The sequence below is a fragment of the Calypte anna genome, chromosome 1 (assembly GCF_003957555.1).
Source record: "Calypte anna isolate BGI_N300 chromosome 1, bCalAnn1_v1.p, whole genome shotgun sequence".
NCBI classification, from domain to species: Eukaryota; Metazoa; Chordata; class Aves; order Apodiformes; family Trochilidae; genus Calypte; species Calypte anna.
In genome coordinates, this window is record NC_044244.1 from 33,557,637 (window position 1) to 33,584,962 (window position 27,326).

The 27,326-nt window shown below is 38.1% G+C and overlaps 2 protein-coding genes across 2 annotated transcripts in view; both read left to right on the forward strand.

Annotated features, from left to right (window-relative positions):
* The window catches only part of LEMD3 (LEM domain containing 3), a 43,042-nt gene extending 19,638 nt beyond the window's left edge, over window positions 1–23,404 (forward strand). The window contains exons 4-13 of the mRNA XM_030464544.1: window positions 6,580–6,647; window positions 8,382–8,461; window positions 8,542–8,690; window positions 10,280–10,381; window positions 11,451–11,553; window positions 11,783–11,961; window positions 19,970–20,051; window positions 20,646–20,751; window positions 20,849–20,927; window positions 21,188–23,404. Of these exons, the coding sequence (XP_030320404.1) occupies window positions 6,580–6,647; window positions 8,382–8,461; window positions 8,542–8,690; window positions 10,280–10,381; window positions 11,451–11,553; window positions 11,783–11,961; window positions 19,970–20,051; window positions 20,646–20,751; window positions 20,849–20,927; window positions 21,188–21,351 (1,112 nt within the window). The 3' untranslated portion in view covers window positions 21,352–23,404. The remainder of the gene's footprint in view (window positions 1–6,579; window positions 6,648–8,381; window positions 8,462–8,541; window positions 8,691–10,279; window positions 10,382–11,450; window positions 11,554–11,782; window positions 11,962–19,969; window positions 20,052–20,645; window positions 20,752–20,848; window positions 20,928–21,187) is intronic.
* An 842-nt stretch (window positions 23,405–24,246) lies between these two features.
* Window positions 24,247–27,326, forward strand: part of MSRB3 (methionine sulfoxide reductase B3) — an 84,747-nt gene continuing 81,667 nt past the window's right edge. The window contains 1 exon segment of the mRNA XM_030449589.1: window positions 24,247–24,589. Within this exon segment, the coding sequence (XP_030305449.1) occupies window positions 24,365–24,589 (225 nt within the window). The 5' untranslated portion in view covers window positions 24,247–24,364.

Sequence of the window (27,326 nt, forward strand, 5' to 3'; positions counted from 1 at the left end):
AATACAGTGAATGGAAGTGGCTGAAGATTGTCTTGTTAGAAAAAATACTCCAATTTAACCATACTGATTATACAGTAATGAAAAGTGGTATATGTGTAACGTGCCAGGCATGGTGGTTAGGATTAGGATTTATTATTGAATAATCAAAGTATAAAAACCAGTGCTTTTGCCTAGAGTCATAATTAACACAGGCTTAATCTGCATAGATATTTACACATCACAATCAGGAAATGATAAAATTAAGACTGCAGCCTGAGCGCATGCAAAATAATAGTTGATTTAGTCTTAATTTTCTGACTGAACACCTTGAAGTGTTGGTCTTTCACAGGTCAATTACATCTTGTTACTTTGTTGCCTCTTTCAAACTTTAATATTTTATAGAAAGTGGTAGATGCTTCTGTCCTATAAATCACTGGGGCCAAAAGATTTTTTTTTCCGTGTGGGATAGCCACCCTGTGGTGTCTTGGGATGTCTTATGAGCCCTACTGCTTTGTGAAGTAGGGCACTGATTTGTGTGAAGTGGGAGGAATGGATTAAATATCATATCATATATATATCATATAGAATGGTTTGTGTGGTGTTGGAAGGGACCTTGAAGATCATCTAGGTCCAACCCCCCTGCATGGGCAGGGACACCTCCCATTAAACCAGGTAGATCAAAGCCCCACACAACCTGGCCTTGAACACTCCCAGGGAGGGAGTATCCAAAATTGGGTGACCTGTTCCAGTCTCACAACCCTCAACAACAATTTCTTCCTAATATCTAATCTAAATCTACCCTCTTCCAGTTAAAAACCATTCACTCTCATCCTCTCATTCCATGCGTGTAAGAATTCCTACCTCAGCTTTCCTGTGGGCCCCGTTCAGGTTCTGTAAAGCTGCTATGAGGTTTCTCTGCAGCCTTTGCTTCCCCAGTCAGAACAACCCCAACTCTCAGGAAAGGTGCTCCAGCCCTCTGATCATCTTTGTGGTCCTCCTTTGGACTTGCTCCAACAGTAGTATGTCCTTATGTTGAGAGTCCAATAGCTGACTGCAATACTCCAGATTTGGTCTCATGAGTTGATTTTACTTCTCTCCCTTTTTTGAAAAGAGAATAAGCCAGCTTGCTGTTCTCTCAGTGTGACATCTGGCCCTCTGGTGGCCATACATTAAACAGTGCACTTGTCTGGATAAAGGCTTCAGCACCTCATTTGTACATCTGTGAAAGAAAGGGAATTTTCTTCATTAGCTGGGTCTTACTTATGTGCATTTGCACTTATGAAAATGTTAAGCTGTCTGCCTTATGAGAGGAATTTTCATTCTCCTTTCTTTCTCAGGTCACAAAGGTGTATTAATCTTTATTAGTGTATTCCTGGCCAGGAGAATCTTCAGTACTTACTTTCAAAAAAAATATAGCTGTATTTTCTGGTTAGATGTCCCCCGCAAACTGAAGCTGTATTGTGAGATTACCTGAGAAGAACTCAGCTTGTTCATACAGCTTGAAGAATGACCTAATTCATCTGTACTTGGTCAGAAGTTATTCTCAATGCCATTTGTTAAGGTATGAGAGGATGAAGTTATCTATCCACTTTTGAATAGCATATTGATGTGGACCTGGCACAATGTCTGGAAGCTGTTTAAAAGTCATAGAACAGAGAAAGCTGCTGGAGAGATGCAGAGTTTAAAAGTTTTTATCTTGTACACAGTGCACCATTTCAAAACAGAGAAGTAATACAGTTTTATTAGAAGTGATGCTTTTCAGGTCTTTGTCACAATTGGAAAAGTTTCTTGCATTTCATACTTGGCCATGAATCATTTGTTCATGTTATAACTATTAATATTAAAAAGGCAGGCTGGAAACTTGCAGTACTCTGTTCTGGACTACCATGAAAATGGTAATTTCAGAATTTGGTTTCTGGACCTCTATTTTATTAGAGTACTTATTACATTTTTATCGAGTGAGTTCTGTGCCTTGTGAAATTCAATTGGAGAGCAAGTGATGGGACCTTTATTTTAGAAAATAAAACACAAAGTTGTTTGAAGGAAGAAAAAATCAGGGTAACAGTTTGTTAATTTTAATTGGCTTATTATACAGTGTTCTAGCTGCAGATACCTATTATGTGCTGTGGTTTTCTAATGTGATATAAAATGATTTAAGTGTCCTATATAAAAATAGATTGCTTTTAATGCATCACTGTTCTCAGAATTACTAGTCTGCCAAACTTATGGTGAGTAACACTTAGCTCAGAAGAAACTAGAGGGCAAAGCAGTATCTACTCATCCAGTTCTGAGTTTGTGTTCCTGTGTTCTTGTTTAATGGTTCAGCTTTTCTTCAAAGCAGCAACTTTTTTATAGACAGCATATATTTCAATGCCTAATGCTTTCTCCTAAAAAATGTGTGCTTTATTTAAATTAGACTTAATTCAGGCATGTATTAATTTACTGGGTGTCTTGATCTTTCATGGAAGGGAATTCAATAGATGACATCCATTTTCAGTCAGGCTTGCAAAATGAATTAATCTAGCTACTGTATCCACAAGAAGCAGCCAGCTACCCATGGCCATGGCCCTACTCCCTTGTACATAAAAATTTTTGATTTGGTTAGAAGTTTGTTTCACTTGGTGTTCTCCACACTGTGCTGATCTGTCAGATTTAGATTCCTTCTGAGCCAATGGATGGCACAGGTCCTTGCAATGCAGGGGTGAATTAGGCTTCTATATGTAATAAAGCTGGAAGAAAATCCTGGCAAAATGCTAGGTATTCCTTAATATTAAAGTGTCAGCTACTGTAGTTGATTACTGCCACAAGCTCTGTTCTGTCACTCTCCTTAAGATAATTGATACTGTGCTGTTTCCAACCAGTGATAAACTATCAAGTTCAGGTTTTCCACAGTGTTACTGAACTGTTGGATTTGCCTTGGGGAGATGATGCATTCTTGTGTGCTCTCACAACAGTTATTCTGCTGTTTTTCTTCTGCTGTCCACTTCAGTGCCCTGCTGCATGTAACCTCTAATCATGAGGTTAACCTGCTAAAAAAATGTTTTATGCACTCTTTTGGTATTGGTTGCTTATATCACATCAAGCTATAAGCTGAGGATCTGTGCTAAGTCCATGTGTTCCTTGAAGTATTAGGTTCCTACTGTGTTTTGGTTCTGGTACATTAAATGAATACTAACCATTGTATAAAACATATTTAAAAATTCTGAATATTTCTGCTAACTGTATATGCTTCAGCTCATAAAGTAAATGTCCAAATGAAAGTCAGTTTCAAGTGTTCATACAGACTGTCTGCCTGCACAGAAAAGCAGACAGAACTTATTTTCTGTATTGAAAGCAATTTTAAGAACGAACTTCAATGTTTTTTAGAACTTTGTGTTTAGTTAATTTTTGTTAGTATTTCTAGGAGAAGAACTCAACTTCTTACATGGTTTTCCCAAGTACACTAACATAAGGTAAAAGGTGTCATTTTGTTCTTTACTGAGATGTGTTATTTCTCACCTCCCTGCAGACACAAGTAGAATGATTTGGCTCTCTGACTGTACTTGAAATTGAAATTGTCTGTGCCCCAGAAGCTTGAGCACTAAGATCCATGCTTTCTCTGAACTCTCAGTAGACATTTGAAGACAGTGGCAGTTTTAACAACGAGTTCAGACATCTCTTGCAGCAGACGTGTGTCAAGTTTTGTTGGGTTTTTTTGTTGGTTTTTCTTTTGCATCGACTTAAGTTTTATTCCTAGGTAGGGCCTCAGATGGAACAGTTGGGAAACATTTTTGGCTCAGACTATGGAAAGTGGGTTTCCAAGCCAAGTAGTTAATGACTGCACCAAAGTTATTCAAAGTAAGACTTCATTTGAAGAACCATTAGCTAAAGCAGTGACTGAAGTAGTATATAGGAATATCCTACTGTTTGCAATGAAACAGAAGGCTGTCTGACCTTTGAATTGCCTAACTTTCTGCAGGCTTTCAAATTCATTATTTTCTCAGAAGAAAGCTGTTAAATTGTTTTCAGCAGTAATAGGTTGGAAGGAGAGACTACATCTCCAACAGCTTCTTGTACAGGAATGAAACTGTAACTCCGTTTAGCTTACTTATTTCAAGAGTGAGAGGCAAGATGAAAGTGATTTTTATCTGCATGCATACACCCCAAGCACTGCATGAAGATAATTTGAACTAACAGACCTTAGACATTGTCAGAGCCTAGGCAACAAAAGTGTTTATAACTGTGAAACTTGCTCAGAGGAAATATAATCTGAAAAAAAAATGTAGAGGCAGTCCTGTAAGGAAGCAAGCTGTCTGCTGGTTTTTGAAGACGAGACCAGAAGCTGTGAGGTCAGTGTGTTGGCTGCATTACCATATAAGCATTATTCCTGGAAGAAGGGAAGTAAGATTAGAATTTAAAACTACTAAATTAATTCAGTAGTATTGATGATCCAAAAGGAATCCTGAAACTTGGTTTTAAGAATTCATTTTTCATATTCTGGTCTTCTGCCTTGTGTGTTTTGCTTTTTGTCTCTGTATTAGCTTTACCCTTTCTACTATTTATTTCATAAATGGATATCTTATTTATCTAGATAATTAAAAACAAAAAAAATCCAAACAAAAGCTCCTAAGCAGAAGGGTCTCATCCCCCTTGCTCTCACAAGGTGTTTTGTTCAGTCAAATGATGACTGACATGATTTTTTCTGTATTGGAAAGAACCTGGGAAGACCAGGTCTTACCAAGCTAAAAAAGTTTAAGTAAATGAGTACTTACCACACTTGCTCACGTCATACAAGTTAATACCTGACTGAGATGGTACCTATGGCTTCTACAGAGATACGTTTTGGTTTTGCTGTAATTATTCCATCAGTTCTAGATTAAAACAGTGTGTTTACACCACAGACTGTATGAGTATGATCTGTAGTTATTCCAAGTCTGCTGATCTTGAAACATTGAGTCACTGATGATTCCTTGTGTAAATTTACAGGTTGTAGAGTTCATGCTGCACAAAAGGAATGTGCCTAAATTACATACAGGAGTAGTCCATAGCTACAATTCTGGTGCTGACTTCTTTTGACAAAGGTGGTGTCAGTTTTCAACAGTGATATTTGTAGTTTTGCTGTTTTGGGATGCTCAGGCACTTTGAAAGTCTAAGATGTTGGATGTTAATTATCAAGGGAAACAACTTTTAAAGTGTAATGTCTTTGCTGCTCAGTGCTTGATAGAAAATGCATGCACACAGGCTGAGTTCCAGCAGCACTTCAAGGCCAGATAGCATATGAAAACTTAAAACCAGTGTTCCTGTTTCTTTATAACCCAAAAGTAAGAGAACATTCCTGTTATGGTGACGTGCTTGTAAGGCCATATTCTCTTAAGTCTGTGTTAAAGTGCATTGAACAAAACCTTACTTTAGCAGTCTTGGAGCTTTTACTTCATAGAAACACATTTCTTTGGAACTTCCTATTGTGAATGAGACGTGAAAATGCTTCTCCATAATTTCTTCTTATTATTATATTTCCTAATTATTGCTCTGATTGCCTCCAATGTTTTCATTTGTGTAGGGAATTAATACTTGAATTTTCTCCATTTAAAGGATATTTTAATGTGGAATAATTTCAACGTTAAATACTTCATGAGAGTATAAGCAAAGGTTTATACTTTGTATGTGCATAAGGATCTTAAACTTCCCTAGTCTTGTTATTGCTTTGGGAATAATAGAGCTTGGCCTAGATTCAGGATGGTAAAGCAGGTGTAACCCTGAGCCAGTGAAAAACTGGATTTGTTTTCTATTTTATTGTTTTGGCACAGTAAAATCAGAGACACTAAGATTTTAAATTTTTTTAGATCAAGAAAAAAGTGATTTTCCAGTACTTGACAGTTCTTTAGAAATTATGCTCTAGTGATAGGTGAAACTGATGTTATTCTTCCTTTTCTGTGTTACACGGTTATATCATATTTTTTGCATGAATCAGGTACTTTTAGTAAAAAAAATCAGGCATATGGTGACACGTGGCTGTCCATTCATATAGTACCTTATTTCCTGTCTACTTTAGCATACTTTCCAAAAGAATTAAAGAGTATGGTAAAGTTTTAGGCCATATTGGGTTTCTTTTGCATGCTCAGGAAGGTTATGAGTTACTGTGATAACTTGAACCAATCTAAAGTATAATAACTTTGTAGTTCCTGGGATACTATTATAGATGTGTTGTAATTGGAACTAACTTGGTCTGTAGAAAAGATAATGTGTTTCAGAATAAATGGAAACTATTTGGAAGAAGTTCAGTCAGGGCCCAGCAGCTGTTGTACAGTCCTGTCCTTTTTGATACTACCTCGTAGTACCTTTCTATTTGCAGTGTAAATACTTAAATACACTATCTGAGCAGTACATGAAGTTGTATTGATGTGAAATACATATTATGAGCTATGACAATCTTCAGGGTTTTTTCAATTTATTCTGAAGGAGAGATTCGTGCAGAGATTTTTCTGTACACTGACTGGAACTTGTAAGAATTCTTGCACTGCTGTCTTGTGTAAATTGTGCTCACTAAGTTTGTGATTTTATTTTAGATAATACAATACAGTAATAACTAGAGTAAAATAAACAAAAATTTGATTTTACCAGGGGAACATGAATGTGGCAGCTCTGTTCAAAGAAATCTTACCGTCCAGGAGGCAGCTGCATATTTAAAAGTAAGCAAATTATATTTTTCATTGGTTCTATATAAGATCTGTATAATTTACAATTTGTAAAGCTTGGTTTCATATCTAGTGTATTGACTAAACTTTGAGTTAGGATTGGCTGTTATTTAGAAATGTTTGGAATTGGTGTCTTTTACACTTGCTACTTAAAATTTTAATTTGGGGATGTAGCAAGGTTTTGGGGAAGATGATGCATTGATGGAGATAGTTGACCAACAAGAAAATAATAAATTTGTGAAATTCGAATTCTAGAAGCTTCTTCAGAAATCAGTATACTATGATTTGAGACTTAGTAGAAAAGGATGCTATCTTCCTTTCTTTGAGAGGGGAGGGCTTGATGTGTGGGGCTGTGCAGTGGGCCTGACAGGCAGCAACTGCATGGAGACACTAATTGTTGATGCTTTAAATAGAAATGGTCAGAAAAGGCCTTTTTGTAAATTTGATAGGTGTGCAGTATTGTGAAATCTCACTCTCTGCTGTCATTCCCTTGCCTCACTCCCCAAATAAAAGATGACTTGACAGCTCGTCTTGACAGCTGGAGGGTTTATTTTAGCCCATGCTGTTGTACCCTTTGATGGAAAACTACTTGGAGCTTTTAAAAGGCTGAGAGTATAAGATTTCTTTGATTGGATTGGGGGCAGGAGGTAAACTGGTGTGATTTTAGTATAAAAAGGTAGAGAAGTTTTACATTTTGTCTAATGTTTACATATTAGACAAAAAGGGGCAATGTCAAGAGCATCCTGAAGAAGCTAACACTGGTTTATGGTTTGAAAGGATACTCTGTTAATACCAACACATCGTGGGAATACACTGGAAAAAATTAAGTTGATGCCAGATAACTGATGGTCCAACCTATCCATTGTGCTGACAGAATGACAGTTGCCATAACATATTTTAGCTTTCATAAGAAGATACTCAAATTTCATATGAAAATTTGTAATTTTGTATGGTCTCATTTAACCATACATTTCCTCATTTTGTGACTCCTTAACAGAATTTCAGTCTTTTGTAATAAAACCCTAATATTTTACTCTCAAGTGAAAATAAAATAGTTACTATTTTTTCTTAAGTGCTTATCCTTTCATTCTAAAGTGGTTACATTATGTGAGATTCAAATGAAAGATTGAGAAATCTTTTTGGAGAGTATAGTTTTAAATACTATAATAACTTCCATTGTTGCATTTTTCTGCAAGAGAAGAGGCATGACAGTCTCAGTTTAGCAGTGACTTTTCCCCAATGGTAGTTGATACCAACAAATTTTTTAAAAAATAAGTCAACCTATATATAGTAATATCAGTTCTTGAACTACAAAGACTGCACTGTTTGCAAAAGGCCGATATTTTTAAAGCTTCAAAAAGGGAAAAAAAACCCAAAAGGCACTTAAAGGCCTCAGATTTTATAGGATGTGTTTTCATCTGGGTTTCTATCTAGTTGGGAACTTGACTCTTGAAGAGATTTTTCAATGACTGCCACCTAGTGGCTACATTATTTTTTCTTGCTGGAAGTTGGAATTCTTAATAAGTGAATGTGGCTTTGCAAACAGCCCTTAATTTGAGTGCAATTAAGTCATGGTGTGTATAGATTCACGTTGTAGTGAACACTTAAGCAAACTCTGAAAAACCTTGCATAGTTTCAGCTACTAATATGTGCAGTATCTGAATTTTATTGCAATATGAGAACTTTTTGGTTATTTATTATTAATGATTAATAATCATCTTTTGACAGAATATAGATCCAGAATATGAAAATGTACTTAACACAGCATTACAATGGATCTTGAATAGTGGGGAAGATGTTGGCATAAAGTAAGTGGTCTTGATTTCTTACCTTGACTTCTTTTAACAGAATATATTCCTTTTCATAAATACTGTATGTTTTTTAATAGGTGTCTCAGCAATGACCCTAATGAGATGGATGTCATTAATGTGACAGATGTGAAGTATCTGGAATCCACTAGTCCAAAGATGTCTTTCAGGTGTCGTTTTCGCCGGGCATTTGTTAATGTAACTCACAGATTATCAATATTACTTTTGGGTAAGTTAATTAAGAAAAAAAATCTAACTTTTTTGTTACAATTTGCATTTGTGTAAGTGCACAGGGAAAAGTAAACAATGTGTTTCTCTTAGAGTTCTTATTCAACCATAAACTAGAGTTCCTATCAGTATCTTTATTACAGGGAAGTTTGCTTTGCACTTCTGTGGCACCACCATGTTTTTACAGCAGGTTTTTGATATCATCTCCTGCTGTAATCAACTGAACATATTCCTTCTTCAAGAACTGTCTTTTTTTTTCTTGCCAAAGCAATACCTTGTGGCTTTCAAAAATTCTGGGTTGAAATGATCTGAAAAAGTAAAATGCTTAGAAAGGAGACAGGCTTAATTTTGAAGATATTTTGCTGTTCTGGGAGCTTTGGAAACATAACTGTAGCATTTTCCTAGTTTTAGGAAAAATTGGGATACCCGATATATTTGTCATGAAAAATTCACTGTGCAGAGACTTCAGTCCTTTCCATGTGGCTGGCTGGAAATACAGAAATGCAGAGCTCACCTCATGCACTGAACATGTAACTGTTCATCTCAGTATCTTAATTTCATGCTTATAAGCAGAAGACTTGAGACCTCCTTAGCCTTTTGGGGAACTAAAAGAATTGAAGGCAAACTGTCCCATGCTGCCCTCTCTCTGCTAATAGTGGCTGAACTGGGATGTCAAGATGAAACTCAGTATCCAAGTCAACCATTGGTCTCCTCAATCGTGCTGAGCAAATTGCTCTCTGTCTCAACTTTACCACTTCTAATGAAGGTTAATATGAAGCACCTTCTCAGGGCTTTTTATAAAGGTTAGATTTATTGTTATCAACCAACACCCAGTTCTGCTTACAACGGATGTTGTCCCTCTGTCTTTATCAATTAACATTAGCCTTGTGATCACTGGTGTACAAAACAAACTATAATTCACGTAGATGTGGGATTATTTTTTTTAGTTGTTTAAAGATTGTGGCTGTAGTGGTGCACTCAGCCTGAAATAGGAAAAGGAGTATGATTTTTATTTTTAGCGTATGCTGCTGGTCTTATTAACTAGATCATTGATGGTTTGGGTATAATCATTAAAATAATAGAAAACGAGCACAGAGTATTTTTTTTAAGAGGTACAAATCTGTAGCTGAACTGAAGAAAACAAATTAATTAGTTAATTAGCTTTGATTGGCATTTCTGAAGCATGCAACTTATCCATGAATTAATATTTGCATTTTTAAATCTTCAGCATGTTCTGTCTGAATTGTCAGTTCTTGTGAGTTTTGACATGACTTTAAAATTTTCCAATATAATACTCTGTCATCATAAATAAGTAAAATTTCAAACTATGGTCATGGGATACCAGGCTATTAAAGCAGTTAATTATTTTTCTGAAGGCAGTTTTTTCAAAGTTTTAAGAGTTTGTGTTGTTGCCTGAGTAAAAGATAAAATATTGACAGCAAGTACAGTGTATTTCACTAGCTCTGAAACTTAAAGCACTTAAAGATTTTAGCTAGTTCAACTTCTGAAGTAACTTCTGCTGTAAATTTGGTTATTTCACATTGCTTATTTAACAAATACTGTTTAAGAGTATTATACTTCTTAATGCAGGTATAGCAGTGGTTTGGGGAGTCTTACACTACATGAAATACCGTTGGGCAAAAGAGGAAGAAGAAACAAGGCAGATGTATGATATGGTGGTAAAAATCATAGGTAAGGCTTCCTGAGTCACATCTGATGTTCTGTATCAGCTCTGTATAACCTTTGAAAATACTGGCATTAATTCAAATATGTTTGCTGTCTGTTAAGTTTTTACTCATCATGCTGTGGGAGTTCTGGGTCAATTGTATGGTACCAATGTTTTGTTTCTATGTTTGTTTTTGTTGTTCTTTTTTTGGTGGGGTTTTTTTGTTTGTTTGTTGTTTGTGTTTGTTGTTTGTTTTTTTTCTAGTCCTTAACCTGACCAAAGCTTTTGGTACACAGATTGTAATTTATTACATCAATATGGCTATAATAAATTCCCATTGACTTGGTGGTATTTTGTCTTACTATCAAAACCAAAGATAAATGCAATGTTAGATGGCTAGAGGTAAGGTGATGTTGCTTTCTGGTTTTTTTCAGCCACCTTTAGCTAAAATACCCCCTCCTAAAAGTTGTGTTAGCTGTCAATTCCATCCTTAATGGTTTTTCCTAGAAAAAGCATCTTTTTAGTCATTTTGAGCAGAAATTGTTACTAAAATAAAATGCATAATTGCGTTCTGAAATTCTGCCTTTCTACTTGAAACCACAGTGTTTTCAGTAGTTTGTGCTTTTAAGCTCTGTTTTGGGCTGCATTTTTACTTGAATTCTTTCATCTTTAGCAGTTGTAAATACAGAGATGGTAGACAAATTGAGCCTTTATCCTGTCCTTACCATTTTCCTGCTTTTTTGTTTACAAATCAAGGTTTTATTTGTGTGGTGAAAGTGCTGTATTTTGAAAAGTGACTTTTTACTAACAGTTAAAATTCCAGTCAGTAGTAACTGCAAAAACCTTTTTATTCAAAAGTTATTTGCAATCCTTTTTTCTGAAGTTATTTGGGATACTTGGGAACAGTGTGTCTTTAGTTTCCTTGATTTTTCCTTCAGCATGATTAGGAGGAAAAAATGCTTCAAAATGCCAAAGCTACCTTAACAGTTGAAACTGGGAGAGGTCTTCAAAGAAGCTGTTCGTTGCCAGAATTGATACTCTTTTAAATGTTTGCATGAGCTATGCAGTTACCAGTTTTTCTTGTGGTGTCCTCAGATGTTCTAAGAAGTCACAGCGAGGCATGTTCTGAAAATAAAGACTTGCAGCCTTACATGCCTATCTTACATGTGCGTGATTCTCTAATACCACCTCAGGACAGGTATGTTCTCACCAGAAGTACTGAATTTCCTTATGTGTAAGTGAGGAAAAATAACAAATTGCTCAGTTAACTAAGTTAATTTCAGTAAGTTGCACAGTGAGATGTTTTGGAGGTTCTTATTGACACAAGTGGGGGGGGAAATAACCTATTGAATTTCCCTTAGATGCTGGATGGCAGCCATGCAGGTTGTTATAATGCTAACTTTGTGATTCTTGCTTCAATTTTTAAGGAGGAAAATGAGAAAAGTCTGGAATAGAGCAGTTGACTTTCTTGCAGCAAATGAATCTAGAGTTCACACAGAGACCCGGAGAATAGGTGGTGCTGAATTCTTGGTTTGGAAATGGATGCAGCCTTCTACAGCATGTGACAAAATTCTAGTAATACCATCGAAAGTGTGGCAAGGCCAAGGTATTGAAGTTATTATATTTTGCAAATATAAGTTGCTTTAATATCTACTTCTAACTTCTAAACAGTATTTTGTTGCTTAAACATGATAGACTTGTTTTCTCTCACATGGTTCATTTTTATGAACTGTCAGTGCTGTTTCTCTGTTTTCTTGTTCTTAGACATACTGTTCTTCATAGACTTTTTCTGTGTTTCATTGTCTGACTTGTTTTCAGGCAGAATGAGCTTTTCTGTTACAGCTACTGCAGAGGGCAAGTAGCCAAAATGAGTTGCATGTTCCTTTTCATGAAATAAAAAAAAAAAAGCAACAAAAAACCAATCACTTCAGTTGGTCAAATTCTGACATGCCTTATACTTACTGGATGTAATATAATTGGTTGTATCTGACAGCAGGTAAATTGGAGCTTGTGGACTTGAGTTTCCTACTGCTAGGTTACCAGCTGGGTACATTTAAATGCAGAGTTTGAAGGAAGATATTCTTGTTTATTTTGAAAGGGAAACTGTTGCGACAAATGACTCTTAAATCATCAGAACATGGATTTTTTTCAAACATCTCTTCTAGTAGTTTGTTCTTTCTGTCATAAATGGTTTCTCTACACTGTACATTTGTACTTCAAGTTCTGTGGTACAGCAAAGCTTTTGCTTTAATAGAAGAGGCTGTTGTCATAAATGGATTTTACAGTAGTCTGTCACTTTCCAGCTTTATCATGGAGACAAGTGGTGAGAATTCAGTGGTTCTGCCATTTGTCTGCAGTGGTCATCTTTTTCTAGTTCTTTTTCTCCCTTTCTTCATGTTAAGCCTCAGTGTTCAGGGTTGGGATTTTTTTGGTCAATAAAAAATTGCATCTCTAAGACATGAGGTTTGGGTTGCAATTACACAGTCAATGCCTGAGTGCGAAGGGGAATGTTTAAAGTGAAGTGTTAACTTTTTAAGAGTCTGTCTTGCCTTAATGTTCCTCTGTAATGCTGTATTCTCTCTCAGTTGGGACTGAAATAATTGCTGTGCAGAATCCTAATTGACCAATGAGTTGATAAACTTTGGTGAGGGAGGAGGGTGTGATTGCCTCTCCAGCTTTTAGTTTGGCATTTTAAATCAGACGTTATCAGCATTACTTCTATGGCATTGACCTTTATGATGAAAAAGTCTAGATGGAAGGGCTGAAAATTTGTTGTTTTTCTTAGTCCCACTTAAAAAAAAATTCCCACTGGCAAGCAACTGCACTCTCCTCTGTATTCTGGAGTATGCTAACTTTGGTCTTAGTTTAACTAATTCAAATAGTAATAGGCTTCATTCTTTTGCTTTTATTGGTATACATTTTTATTTGTAAGAAACAATGTTTTTATTGTTTCCTATAAGAAAGGGTACAGTTTAAAACAGCTCCTTCCAACATGATGGTTACCTTTCCAAAGACAGAACTTCTTTGTGGCCTGGAACATTTATTTATACTGTAGCAAGCTTGATCACCCAAGTAAAAGTATGGCCAATGTTCTGATTTTGTTCCACTCCACTTACATGTTTTTTTAAGTTTTAAGTATGCTGTCAGCACTGGTGTCTTAAATTTTTATTTCTGTCAGCCTGAAAAAACAGATATTTTGAGATATTTTCAGATCCTTGGCGTGCTATCTGACAAGTCTCTTAGTTTTGGGACCCATTTCTCGCTTGTCTATGCAAAATCTTATGTTGGAATATCATTATATAGATCTCGAAGTTTACACTGGTTTTAGCATTTTATTCCTTACCTTAAATTATTCATTGGAAATGAGGGCTGTTTTTAAAAAAACAACCAACAAAAACGAAAATGCACAAAATAAACAAAAACAAAGACAACAACTAAGAAGTGTGAATTACTGCTACAGGCTTGAGGTTCTGCAGTCATTGTCTTGCATTAGGAGTAACATGGCTTTTTGCTTTGACTACTGCATTGTGTTATTTCAGTTTCTCAAAATTTTAGTAAGATGTGAACAGTAATTTTACTGAGAGATGCAGAGCCTTTTCTTTCTAGGACATTGTGCATTAGGCACATGCAAGTGCTTTAGGAGCAGTGCATAAATGGTGGGTTTCACCAACAGCTCTGTTCCATCTCTAAGTGCTTGAAAGCCCATTGTAACAGTATTAAATTGAATTTAGCTTCTGCACTCTCTATATATTAGAACACTGAATCTGGTATGTATTTTATTGTTCAGTGCAAGCTGTGAAACATGACACTCCAGTTCTGGAATTTCTCATTTACTGCTAATTTGCTCCCAGATTTTCTTATTCTGTTTCACTGCAGTATAAATCCCTCCAAAACATTTTGTCCTTCACTAGAAATTAAACTGGGTTTTCATTGGTGTGTGATGGCTCATGTGCTGGTTTGCTAAAATAGAATATACTTTCAAGACTCAATAAAACAATAATTTCTAATACTTAATTGAAAGATATCTTTAGATAACCTTAGTAGTTACTGTTAGGTACCATCTGAATTTGAATATATGACTGTGGCTTTTAGCTGCACATTGCCAAGGGTATGCACTGAAACTCTTTACTTTCTGTTGAATAGGATGTGTTAAGGTCTATCTTGCTTCAGGTCTTTTAATAACAAATGTCCTAGTTTTCTTATGTTTGTAGCTCAGCAAAAGTGTCTGAAGAATTGAAATCACACGCTTTGACTCTTAACAGGTCTTGAAAAATAGGAGTGGTGGAAATGGCATGGGTCATTTGGGCTCTTCATGTATTGGTAGTCAGCAAGCAAGGGCAATTTTCACATGATTCTTTCTGGTTTGGATTCCTTGTTTTCATGTGATTGTTCATGTAACTCTTTTTTTTTAAGAAATTCTGTATATATGTGCCACTTCCTTAAATTTGGTAGTATAAATCAAACTGAATAGTTTGTTCTTCAGTTTTGATGTTTGAATATAGAAGTACATAAATCTAAATACTCTTCAGGACTGCTAGGCCCTGAATAAACTCAGCACATATAAAGTAATGAATTCTTAATTTTTTTTTAACCTTCTGAGATCTGGTAGTGTTCTGTAGTACAGCATGGTACTTAGAAGTATGTGCATTTGAAGAAAGCCTCTTGACCTGCCTGTGTGCACTAGGATATTGGTGGCTACCAGCATGCATTTTAAATGTGGGACCTGAGGAGACCTAGGTTGTACTGTCTGTTGGCATCTGGAGTTCAGGCATCTGTTGCATCTTGTCAAGTGTTTCAGGATCCTGCCTGATTGACAGTTTTTTGGGTTTTGTTCATTTGTTGCTTTTTTTTTTTTTTTTTTCCACTGAGTCAGAACAAAGTCTTGTGTAATTCCTTTGTAATATTACTTATTTGATAGGGTAGATGTATCTGTCAAAAAAAAAAAAAAAAGGTAAGCTCATTGTAGGATGATGGACAAATGAGTGTTTTGAAAACAGTTGACTTGAGAATTGTCAACCTGAAAAACAATCTTGATTGTGCCAAAGTAAAACTTAATTAAATCACTGGGGAAAAAATCTATACATATCTAGTGTGTACAGTTTGCTTTTAAAAGAGCAGATACTATTGCCCTATTGTATTTGATGACTGGACCTCTAAAGAAAGTAGGTAGGGAAAGCTAGCATCAATAGCTAAAGTTCCTTGACAGCTCTGGAGATGAGATAAAAGAGGTTCTCTGAAGTACCACATCTAGGATGATATTTCATCCCACAGCATGGAAGATAACCTGTTACCTTGTGTGAATGACACCCCTCCTCTCTGGCTTGTGAGAATGTAATCCTTTCTACATGTTAAGGAAGGAAGGAAAAAAAAAAAAGGTGCTTTATTCTTATCTGTTGCAAGAAAACTGGATTTTATGCTTGTAAAATGCTGTCTTCATCCCATGCTGGTCTTCTATAGCTGAACTTAATGAATCCCAAAGTCACATTCTCTTAATAACATTTCAGTAGTATTTTGGTTTCAGTCTCTTTCCTGTTTACTGAAGAAGTTTGTGTTGGGTGAAAGTGCTTATGCAAGGATTAATAAGGGTAATTAAATTAGTCTGTGGCTTAACATGAATAGAAACATGGTTACCTGTACTTGAAACAAGTCTTCAGCCCTATCAGGTGCATCAAATCTACATCTAAAGATCTGTTGGACAGTCTTGTGGTGATGCTGGGGAATCCCTTTAGCAATAATACAGTAGCAATAAAAGCATAGAAAGCTGTACTACAGTTTCTTGAGATATTCATTTTGAAGTCTCTGCAAGAGCCACTTCTATCACATTCCAGGCACATGGTTACACATGGGTACAGGTTTTAAGCAGCTTTAGCTGCTGCTGTTCTTTGATTCTGAAATCATAGTCATAGCTGGTTTAAGGTAATAAAAGTAAGTACATTATGATCGACATGCAAAGTAGCTTCCTTTTGTTGGAGGTGTTTATTAGTCCCCAGGGGAACTGTTAAAACTCTTAAAAATTTTCTTGTCAGTGACTTGTTGCACGAAGTTGTGCTTCTGCTTTTCTATTTCATCTCCCCCTTTCTAGCCTCATCTTAGAGTTCTTGGTGTTGAGACTTCTTTAGGAAAACACTTGAGGCACTTAGGTAATTATGGTGTAGCTTAGCTTGCTGTCCTGGAAGAATGTCTACATCTGCCCTTATTGTGAGGAGAATATTTTCTAGGCTCCACACCAGTGTAAATTTTCAATCAGTACTGTGATCTGAATAGGTTTGTCAATTTAACTTGCTCTTCTGGAGGGAGGGGGTGAATTAAATGTTATAGTTGTGTAATGAAGTTTGAGACATCTGTTAATTATGCTGCACTGAATTTTGCAGTACAGCATTATGTTTAACTTGGCCATTTCTTCTCTAGCTTCCCCTTTTGGTTCAGTATTTTAATGCTTATTACTGTTGTAGCACCCATCTAGTTTACCATGACTGAGACATTTTTGAGAAAACAAAATTCATCTTTATTTTCATATGCTGTACTGCTCTGGGTGTGCCTGCTCTATTAGTGTGATGTTATATTAAGCTGGTAGCAGATTAGTCTTGTGCTGGTGGTGTGTTCTGGATGAGGTCATCTCTGGAAGCACCTGATATCTTTCAGTCAAAAGGACATCAAGAATGTTAAAAATTGAAGCAGGCAAAGCTTGGGTTTTATGAGTTCTACACCAGGCTCTGAATTCCCCATTTAGTTATTTTTGCATAGCTGCTGCCTTAAACAACAGTGGATGTTTTTGGAGTTCATGAACAGCTTGCTGAAATATTGAACCTCTGGGCCTAGAGTCTCTGCAAATAACCTCACCATTCTTTATCCTTGGATTAAAACCATGTGCTGAATAAACCTAGCTATTAACAATCAGCACATAATTTCCTCAACCCCACGCCTTTTCAGGTCCAGGTCCATGACTAGGCCACCCCAGATCACCTTCTCCAGTCTGGTGTGGTGCCCCAGTGTACAATATGCTGGTGACATTTCACCCCACCTTGATCTGCTGGAGTCAACCTACATGAGTAAGGTAAGTCCATTTATTTTTCAATGTTGCTTAGTTCTGTAAAGTTTTTATTGTATACCCTATGTATAATTTTTAATCAAGGGCAAAAAACTTTACAAAACCATGTGCTATTGAAAAAGGACTTGTCCTTAAACTATAGGCAGCTCAGAGATAGATGCAGTGTCACCAGCATATTTAGAAGTCTATTCCCAAGAGAAAACAGTTGTTGCAGATGTCAGTGTCTCGGACTGCTGTGTCTATATTCAAATACAAACTGTTGTGGTGTAAGCCAGATGGCAGCTCAGCTTCATGCAGCTACTTCCTTACTCCTTCCCCCCTGCTGGGATTGGAGGAGAAAATACAACAAAAAGCTCATGGGTTAAGCCAGTTGTAGTCATGATCAAAACAGACTTGACCTGGGGAAAAAAATCAATTTGCCAGCAATCAAATGAGAGCAGGATAATGAGACATTAAACCAGATTTTGAGAACACCTTTCCCCCATCCCTCCCTTCTTTCTGGACTCAGCTTCTGATTTCTCTGCCTCCTCTCTGTCAGCACCACAGGGAGCTAGGGGACAGGGGTTTCAGTCAGGTCATGCCATGTTTTCTTTGCTGCTTGGTCCTTCTCAGGGGGAGGACTGCTCACACACTTGTGCATCATGGTGGGGTCCCTCCCACATGCTGCAATTCTTCATTAACTGCTCCAGCATGGGTCTTTCCCTCAGGAGACAGTTCTCCATCAACTTCTGACATGAGTCCCTCCCAGGAGGTGCAGTCCTTCAGGAACAGACTGCTGCAGCATGGGCTCCCCATGGGGTCACGGCCTTCTTCAGGAGCAGCCCCTGCTGGGGTGGTTTGCTGGCCCTAACATGAGGTCTGGGTCCTCTGTGGTCTGCAGGTCTGTATCTTCTACACTGTGCTCCTCCATGGACAGCAGGAGTCTGCTCCAGCTCACCTCCTCTCCTTCCTTTCTCACCAACTTTAGTGTCTGTAGGGTTGTTTCTCACATATTTCACTCCTTTCTCCACTTCACATCCTTTAGCAGTTTCCTTTTTCCCTTCTTGAGTATGTTAGTTGCAGAGGCACATCCACCTTTGCTGATGGGCTCAGTCCTGATCAGACTTGGAGCCAGGGCAGCTTCTTGCAGCTTTTCACAGAAGCCATCCTACCTATAGCCCCTCCCTGCTACCAAAATTACCCACACAGACCCAACACAGAACATTTTTAATATTTGGGGAACTTAAGGTAGGCTCCATATTTGATTTGGAGGATACCTTTTCTAATTTCTAGTTGGTAATTGTAATTTTTTTCCTCAGAATTTTACATAAGGAGCAAGGTTGTCTGTCGTATCTGTGGACAGTGTATTTTCTTTTGGTTAGTGCTTCACGTGCAGTGTCTTTCACAAGACTGCATTTTTCTACACAACATGGTTTTTGTTTTGGTGACATACAGAAGAGCAGCATCGTTCATGTATTTTGGATATACTTGCAATATTTTAAAAGGTCTCCAGTAAGCACAGACCTATAGTGTCATCTGTCCAAAAATGAGACTTCTAACACTTGGAACATGCCATCTTGAATCTCTCAGATTTTTCTGAAGTAGGAATTGCAAGGAAGAAGCACTAGTATCACTTCAGTATATCGTTTTGTCTTGCTGAGATTTTCAATCTTATGTTTAAATTCTTCAATCTACTTATATCAAGTCTTCAAAATAAAACTTACTTAACCTCTTGCAATTTGTTTTACCAGGTTATCCCCTTCCATTTCTGTTGCTGTTTCATTGTCCTTTCTCAAGGCATGAAGCTACCTTGTCTGAATCTGAAGGGCTCCTTTACTCATTTTCTCATGGTGCAGAGTTAATGTTGCAACTCCTTCAAGTAGAACTTTTGAACTTTAGAGAACTTCAGAATTAATTTCATGGGATTGTTCAGCTTCAAAAAGAGTTACTCGGTTATTTTTTATTTCTTTTTTCTTCTTACACCTATTTTATTTTCTGGTGCGTTTCATTTCAGATTTTTGCAAGCTTCTGATCACGTGTGCAGAGCTTTTAGGGTTACAAAAGCTCCATGCTTGCAGAGTGCTCTTTAACAGTTGTTACTGCAGTACAGGTGCAACAGAACATCCATCTAAGTATCTCCCAATTTCTTATTCAGATGCAAAGTAAATTGCCCCAAAAGTGGAAGAAATAAAAATTCATCAGGCAGTTTAAAAATGAATAGTTAATTTGCAGCTTAAAAAAATTTGCACCAAATAATATCTATCTTTTCATGAAGATGTAATGCAAATACTTTCTCTTCAACTATATGGTATTTATTTAAATATTCTTGTTGCCTTCCATGTACTGTGGCCTAAGGATTTAGGGTAGTACATTATCTCCTACAAGTTGTAAATCTAAAAAAATCAGTTACATATGGTTCATTTTCTTCAGTGCCATAGAAGAACAGAGAACTAAATTTGCCTGAGGTTTTATTGTATATGGAGGAAACTTTTGAATAAATCCAGAAAGGTATTAGTTCATGAAGTTGACACTTCTTAACTAATGGCATTATACCTCAATAAATACTATTAATTTTTTTTTTTTGTAGCATTTCATCTAGATAGAAGAAATTCACCACCAAACAGCTTGACACCATGTCTAAAGATTCGCAACATGTTTGATCCAGTTATGTAAGTAAACCAGTTATTTATCTATTTCTGTGTTCTTTTGGAAGGGTTGAGAAGAGTGAGAAAGGTTTGGAAGAAGTGAGTAAACATTAAAAGAAACAAATGTGTTGTTAAAAAAAAAAAAAATCTTCCTGTTAACATCTATGAGAAGGCATAATCTAATCTTACTGTCTGTAAGTTAAAAAGCTCCTTCAGCCTGCTGAATCCTGATATGTCATCTGGCTTCTGTGACTTCTGGGACAGGTAGTACAGCCAAGGGGCAGAGGCCTTTATGCTATTGTCTTTCCCTGCTCCTCTTCCACTGCAGTAGGAAGAACCTAGGAGTGGCCTTCTCCTTGGAACAGCAAGTTGGCAGGCTGCTGGAAGAGGAGAACAAAATCACTTAAATACAGATTATTCCTTCTAATTCTGAGAGCTGTATTTGCTAAAGTGCACTGTGGTATTCAGTTTACTGAAGATTCAATAGCTAAAGTATTAAATCTCTCCTAGTGGCATTTAACAGAAAATTATGTCAACTTTTGGAGAAACAAAACACAGTGGTAAAGGATACACTTGCTGTGCACGTTTGATTAATTAAATATTTCATTGTTTGCACAGGGAAATAGGTGATCACTGGCACCTAGCAATTCAAGAAGCAATCTTGGAGAAATGCAGTGATAATGATGGAATTGTTCACATTGCTGTTGACAAAAACTCACGTGAGGTGAGTCTTTCCAGGAACAGCTCAGTGCCTTCTTTATCCTTGTCTTTTGGATTTAAAAAAACCCAAAAAACACCTCTCTCTCTCTCTCTTACTGCAGGGTTGTGTATATGTCAAGTGTCTTTCTCCAGAATATGCTGGAAAAGCTTTCAAGGCATTACACGGCTCTTGGTTTGATGGTAAGGAATGGGGGTTTATAAGAAAACATGGGTAGAAATGACAGAAGATGTTTGACAGGTGCTGTTTGAGTTCTTTTAAATGGTGGAATGTTTTATGCCTAAAATATCAAGCTATAACAATACCAGAATTGTTTTAGCAGTCATCACATGGCAAACTAATTTAAGTGTAGTGATGTGTTTGTGTGTATTATTTACTGAAGCAAAATTGAAATAAGGCTGAACTCGGAAGGTTTCTCTCTCCCTGTTTCTTTGCCTCACAGGAAAGCTGGTAACAGTAAAATACCTGCGACTGGATCGGTACCATCATCGCTTTCCCCAGGCTCTTACTTGTAACACTCCACTGAAGCCATCAAACAAACACATGAACTCTATGTCACACCTCCGTCTTCGGACAGGCACAACTAATTCTCAGGGAACTTCCTGAGAAAACGTTCTACAACTGCTAGGACTGTTACTTGCAACAGGAGTTTTCCTGTTTGGCTGCCGTCTTCCTTTTTTAGTGCTTTTTGTATGTAATACTTTAAGGAATTAAATAAAAGTTTGAACGTTCCAGAAATCCCGTTCCCAAAGGGACTTAGCAATGAGGCAGTAATACTGAGCTGACAAAAAATAAAATAAAATAAAAATTAAAAAAAAAATTGCTTCAGGAAGTTTTCCGGGGCTATAGTAAACCAATGCATTTAACTTTTGCATGAGGAATACTGAATTCATTATACATTTGCAGATGTGGTGACTGTATTTTTGCACCAAGAAGTGTTTTTGATAATACAAAAGCATGGAGAAAAGACAACTTCCTGTATTTCCATAGTTTCCTGTGAAATAATCTTGTGGGTATTTTGTAACATCCAACCTACAGTTCCTGATGGTGAATAAATTAATTTTTTTTTTTTTTCAGTCAATAGTATTTTATTTTTTTTTGTTGATGTATAAGAATTTTTTCTGCAGTGAGGGTATGGGGAAAGTTAATCTGGCATTAGTGGTTGCTTAAAAGTGTGAGGGAAAACAAACTGAATGCGGATGTACTAGGTTTTGTATATAAATGTAAATGCTGGTGGTGGCAAAAATGGTTGTGTTCTGTGAGGATGTCTGCATTGGAGCAGTGAATAAGCTTCCTATTTTATTCAAAGCCGAATGTTTTATATGGTTTTGGCTGCACCATGACAAGAGGCCAAATACCTTAAAGTGTTAGATACAGGTTAAAATATCTTTTATAGGTTTTATATTAAAATACCTAACTATGATTTTGTGTGAAAAGGTCTGATACCAATTGTAACGAATTCAAATTTGTGAGCAATAAAGAAGCAATTGGCAGATACTGGAAAAATATTTTGTGAAGAGCTGTATTTATTATTACAATTGCCAGGGCTGTGACAAAATACCATTGGGATTGAGTGATTTTCCCAATATGTTGTAACTCATTTTAACAAACCTGATAATACTTTAAAGGGTACATACTTGCTTGCAACAATTTTGGCTGATGTGAACTAAGAGTACAGCTGGCAGTAAACTTTGTGATTTGGAGCTTGTGAATTCAATGATGTTTACACAGAAGTACCAAATTGTTGCTGAGAAGCATAGTTGCAAATCTAAGATTATTGGCTTTACTAATCCCCACTCATACAAGAATTTTATCTGTAGAACCTGAATAGCCTGAAGGAAGTGAGACTGGAAGCACACCAGTCCCACAGATTTTACTGAAACTCACTTTACTTTGTAGATATGATGGATTTGCAGCATGAACTTGCACAAATAATGCACGTTTTTCTTACGGTTAAGTAAACATGATGCACACTGTTCTGCAACAGAAAATCCTATTGTGCCTTACCATTGTGCTTTTGTGGGCACCATGTTTATTATTGGAGAGTTTGTTAACCTAAAAATTTTAAATCCTCAGTTTTATGTCTCAGATGCTAATGAATGAGTATATATAATATATAATCAGCCATGCAGAATTCTACTTACCAAGGACAAGTACATATTTTTGATGGGTAAGTAGGTTGTGCCAGGACTGGTAGATTTTGATGAGTTTTACTATATACATATATGTATATGTATAATATACATGTATATGTATTATATATATGTATATAAACTAATTTTGTTGTATTTGATGTGCATCTAGTGATTTGTTAACCTGACCTTAGTGACCCCATCTTGTGACCTGTTGCAAGAGTGAATGTAAAAATAGTTTGTGGCATTTTAAAAGGTTGCCTCGATGCAAATGCATCTATCTTGCTTCTGAAATATATTTCTTGTAAACACTGTACATTATTATTATTGTAATATGTACTATTATGCAGCTTATTTTACCTTAAACTGTTAAGTTGACCAATATCCCTTCCTGCAAGACAGATGGGAATGTGTATAATACCTGAACATTTGAGAAAAATCAGATGTTTGTTGTAATTTGTCACCCTGTCCTGTAAAAACAAAAAAACCAAACCAAACTCGAATTAAAGGTTTATTAGGGGTTTTTATATGTGTCTCACCTTCTAAATATTTGAATGCATCTCTGCCTCTAATACTTTTTTCATTTGGGGGGGGGGTAAATGGGAGATTAATGCATCATGGCTGTTTACTGTTTGTTAGGATTGGAAGCTGAAGGGTGGTGGTGGTGCTGTTTGCAGAAACACAGAGCTGAGCTTCAGTGAAATGTCTGGAATTTGGACACAAACTCCAGAGGAGTTTTACCTCGATTTCAAAGTCTCTGGGAATGTCTGACCTGTTAAACGATGGAGGTGAAGATTCAGCCTTTTTCAGCCTATTTTTGTATTTTGAGATAGAGTTTTCAAAGGTGACAGATCATCAGAAAACGTAGGGTTGTTTTATTTCCTGTCATTACGTGTTTACTGGTTTAAAATTGCCTACATGACAAATGGCATTGATGAGCTGTGGGAGCGGAAGATCAAAAAGCTAAGTCCGTCATTTAGAAACATTTCCCCAGCTCACTTCAAGCTCTTGCCCGGGAAAGGGGAGGAGGAGGAGGGGGAATTTCGCTGCAATTCTGTCTTTATTTATATACTTATTTATTTATTGTTAGTTTTTTGAAGATGCACACGGTGGGCATTAAGAGCTCCCTTAAATTTCGCTGCCTGCCATGAACTTAGCTCGGTTACTCGGTTACTCGGTTTCCGTCCCCGGGCGCCCCGCAGGTCGGTCAGGACCCGGCCGGGCTGATTCCTCTCGGGAATCGCCTCCTGGGGCCCTGGGCCCTGCCCGCCCCTCCTCCTCGGAACAGCAGGAAAATTACTTTAAAAACCAAATAAACAGAGGGCCCAGCAGTTTCTCGGCCGTTCCGCAGCGCACCCTTGAAATGACAGCGAGCCCCAAGCCTCCTGCGTTGGTGGAACGGGACGGGGTCCCCGTCCTCCCCGCTGGCTCTCCGTCCGCTGGCCGCCCCCCACCCTCCCGTCCCTTCCCGGGTGTCTCCCGGCTCCATGTTCATATTTGGCGTTGGACGCCGGTGCCCAGGAATTTCCCGTCATGCTCCCCGGGCGGCGGGCCCGTGACTGCCATCCCGAGGGGGGGGATGTGTGGGGGGGTGTGAGGGGGGAGCCGCGGCCGCTCGCTCGCTCGCTCCCAGGGGCCTCTCCTCATGCGCGCTGCGCCCCCGCTCCTCTCCGCGCTCTGCCTGGCGCTGGCAGCCGCCGCAGGAGCTGCAGGTAGGAAGAAGCCGCGCCGCCGCGATGGAGCTCCCGGCCCTCCGCCGGCACCCGCGGGGAGGGGAGGGCGGGCCGGGGGCTGCGGCGGGGGCGAGGGGAGGAGCGGTGCGGGGGGCCGGGCCGCACCTGCCGGGGCTGGGGCGGGGGGCGAGCGGCCCCTCCGGCAGCGGGGAGGCTGGTGTCGGGGCGGGAGGCGATCCCCGTTTCAGGGAGCTGGGCCCTTGGCAGGGTTTGCCCTCCATCCCTTCATCCCGTCCCCCCCTCCATCCCGTCCCTGTGGCCGCCGCAGCGGCTGAAGCCGCGGAGAGGGCGCGCAGAGCCCGGGCTCCGGGTGTCCTTTGCTGTAGGTGCTGCTTCTGACTCAGAAAGGAGGTAAATAGTTTCTGGGATGTACAGCAGAATAGTTCGGCTCGGTGAAACAAAACAGAGCTGCGCCGGGTGCGTAATTGGTTCAGTTCTGCTGCGGTCGCCTGCTCGCTAGAATTGCGCTTCGTGGGTCAGAAAAAGGAGCTTAAACTTGAAGAATTTGGTCGCGTTTTTCTAAGGGAGCGCAGTGAGTGCTCTCTGCCTCGGTCGTGGGTTTGTTTTGTGTTACACTACTGACAAATATAGGCAGTGCAAAGAAGAATGTATAATTTATTTCTCGTTGTCCCATTTCCCAGCTGATGGTACTGTACTTTGTGCATTTTAATATTCCTGGAAATAGAAATGAGACTCAATTAAGCTTCCTGTGATACTTGACAAATTTGTTACAAATGCTGACTCTTCTACTTCAGCTGAAATTCCACTCGTCCGTCCCCTATGCATAAAGACTGCCGGGAGACGCAGTGATCTTTAGGGACAGCCGTGTTTCAAGTCTTAACAGTGGCTGTCCCACGGGTAAAGCTGGATGCCTGCTGCTATCTGGCGATAAACATCAGATCTCTGTAAGAGTTCTGAGTTTAAGCACAGCTGTTAGGAAAGTACAGACCCTTACACCCTATGTGTCGTGCTTTTAGTTCTTTTTCTCTTAAGCTTCCCATTGTTACTACTGAAATGGGTTCTGAAACTTCTGCCTCGAAAGGTGGATGTCAGAACGAGGTATCTGCAATAGGCAGAGACTTCCCCTTACTGATACGCTTTGTCTGTAAATGGAAGAGCAAGCTCTATTCCCACTATGGCACCGTGCCATCCATCCAAATCCAGGGTTTAGTGCTTAGAATTTATCCTGTTTGTGCTCTTGCCCTCACTGAATTGACACAAGTGCTTGCCATCTTATTTGCTGACGATTCCCAACTTTTTATTGTGCTGCTGCATGCTTTTGCAGTTCGTCACAATTCCTTGTCTGCCAAATTTGGTTGGTAACTGTGCCCTTTAAGTCTGGTTCTGGAAGTAGTTTCCATGTGGCTTGTCATCTTAATCAGACGTTTGCTCATAGTTTCTAAAAGAATCGCCTGCCTTGTGTAGACATGGCTTATTTTAGAACAGTATTTCTTAATTGTCCTTTAAATTTTATGTGGGGAATTAAATGTAAATAGCTCAACCGAAGTTACTAAATAATCCTAGAATTCTGAGATGAATGATTTTTATTTTTTTTTAAATAATGTCTGCATTGATTTCTTAAAACCACTAAAGTTAGTGGAGTCAAGCCACATATAGTTCAGTCCAGAATGTGGTTGGTTGGTCCTTTTCCTGTTTGACATTCCTCGGATCCTTATAATACACATTTGAAAAGATCTTTTAGGAGGAAAAAAGAATTCTATTTTACCCCAAAAGCCCAGTCTTTAAAAATAGTGCCTTTGTGGATGGGGTAATGTTTCTATATTTGGTAGCAAAGCCATATAAAGCAGTTGATCCTAGACAAAAATAAAATCTTTTGACTGAATGACCTTGCTTATTTTTCCAAGTGATGGTGGTTATTTGCTTTCACAGTGATTTGGCTTGTACAATTTTTTATGTGTGTACCATGAAAGCTCCTTACAGCTGTTCAGTAAGGGCGACTTGCACTTGAGGAAGGTATTTGGTACTTTGCCCTGATATTTATGAAGAGTTGGGAGGATCTTGTTTACCTACTCAGGTTATGTCAGCTTTGTAAGGTAATACTTGTTTCTATTATCATTAGAGGTTCAGCCTCTTTATTACATGAGAAATGCTGGGAAATGAGATTTTCCTTTTAGGTGGATTGTTAAAGGTTCCTTTGTTATTCATTTCAAAAGATGGGAGAATAGGAGGGAGAAGGGGGAGAGACAAGATTTCTCTGTTAAGGATTTAATCTTCTCAGCCAGGAGGTTAAGAAGTCTGCCTGTCTTCATCTGACTGGCATTGCTACAAGCCAGCAATGCAGTAAAGCCATCCAGTTTTGAGACAGTTCTGTTGAGCTGCATAATTCAAGTGAGTGTATCCCCATTATGGAGCACTTCTTAAGCCACACACAACATTGTATTACTAATAGGTAAGCAATATGAACTGCTTTTCCCCTTTGCTCTTTTTTCCTTTTTTTTTTTTTTTTTTTTTTTTTTTTTTTTTTCAATTAATAGCTGTAGTTTCAGCAGCAGCCAGGCTATGAACTTAAGCTGTAGGGGCTTTAGGTGTTGGGGAAAGTGGGATAAACTACCAGCCTAATTATAGCTTGGTCTAGTCCTGATTTGTTTATGGGTTCCTTTAGACAAAAGACTCCCCAGGAAAAAAAAAACCTCTCAAAATCCTGGTGTTATTATGGTAATGTGTTTAGGAACTAATGTAGAATAAAGTTGGGCAT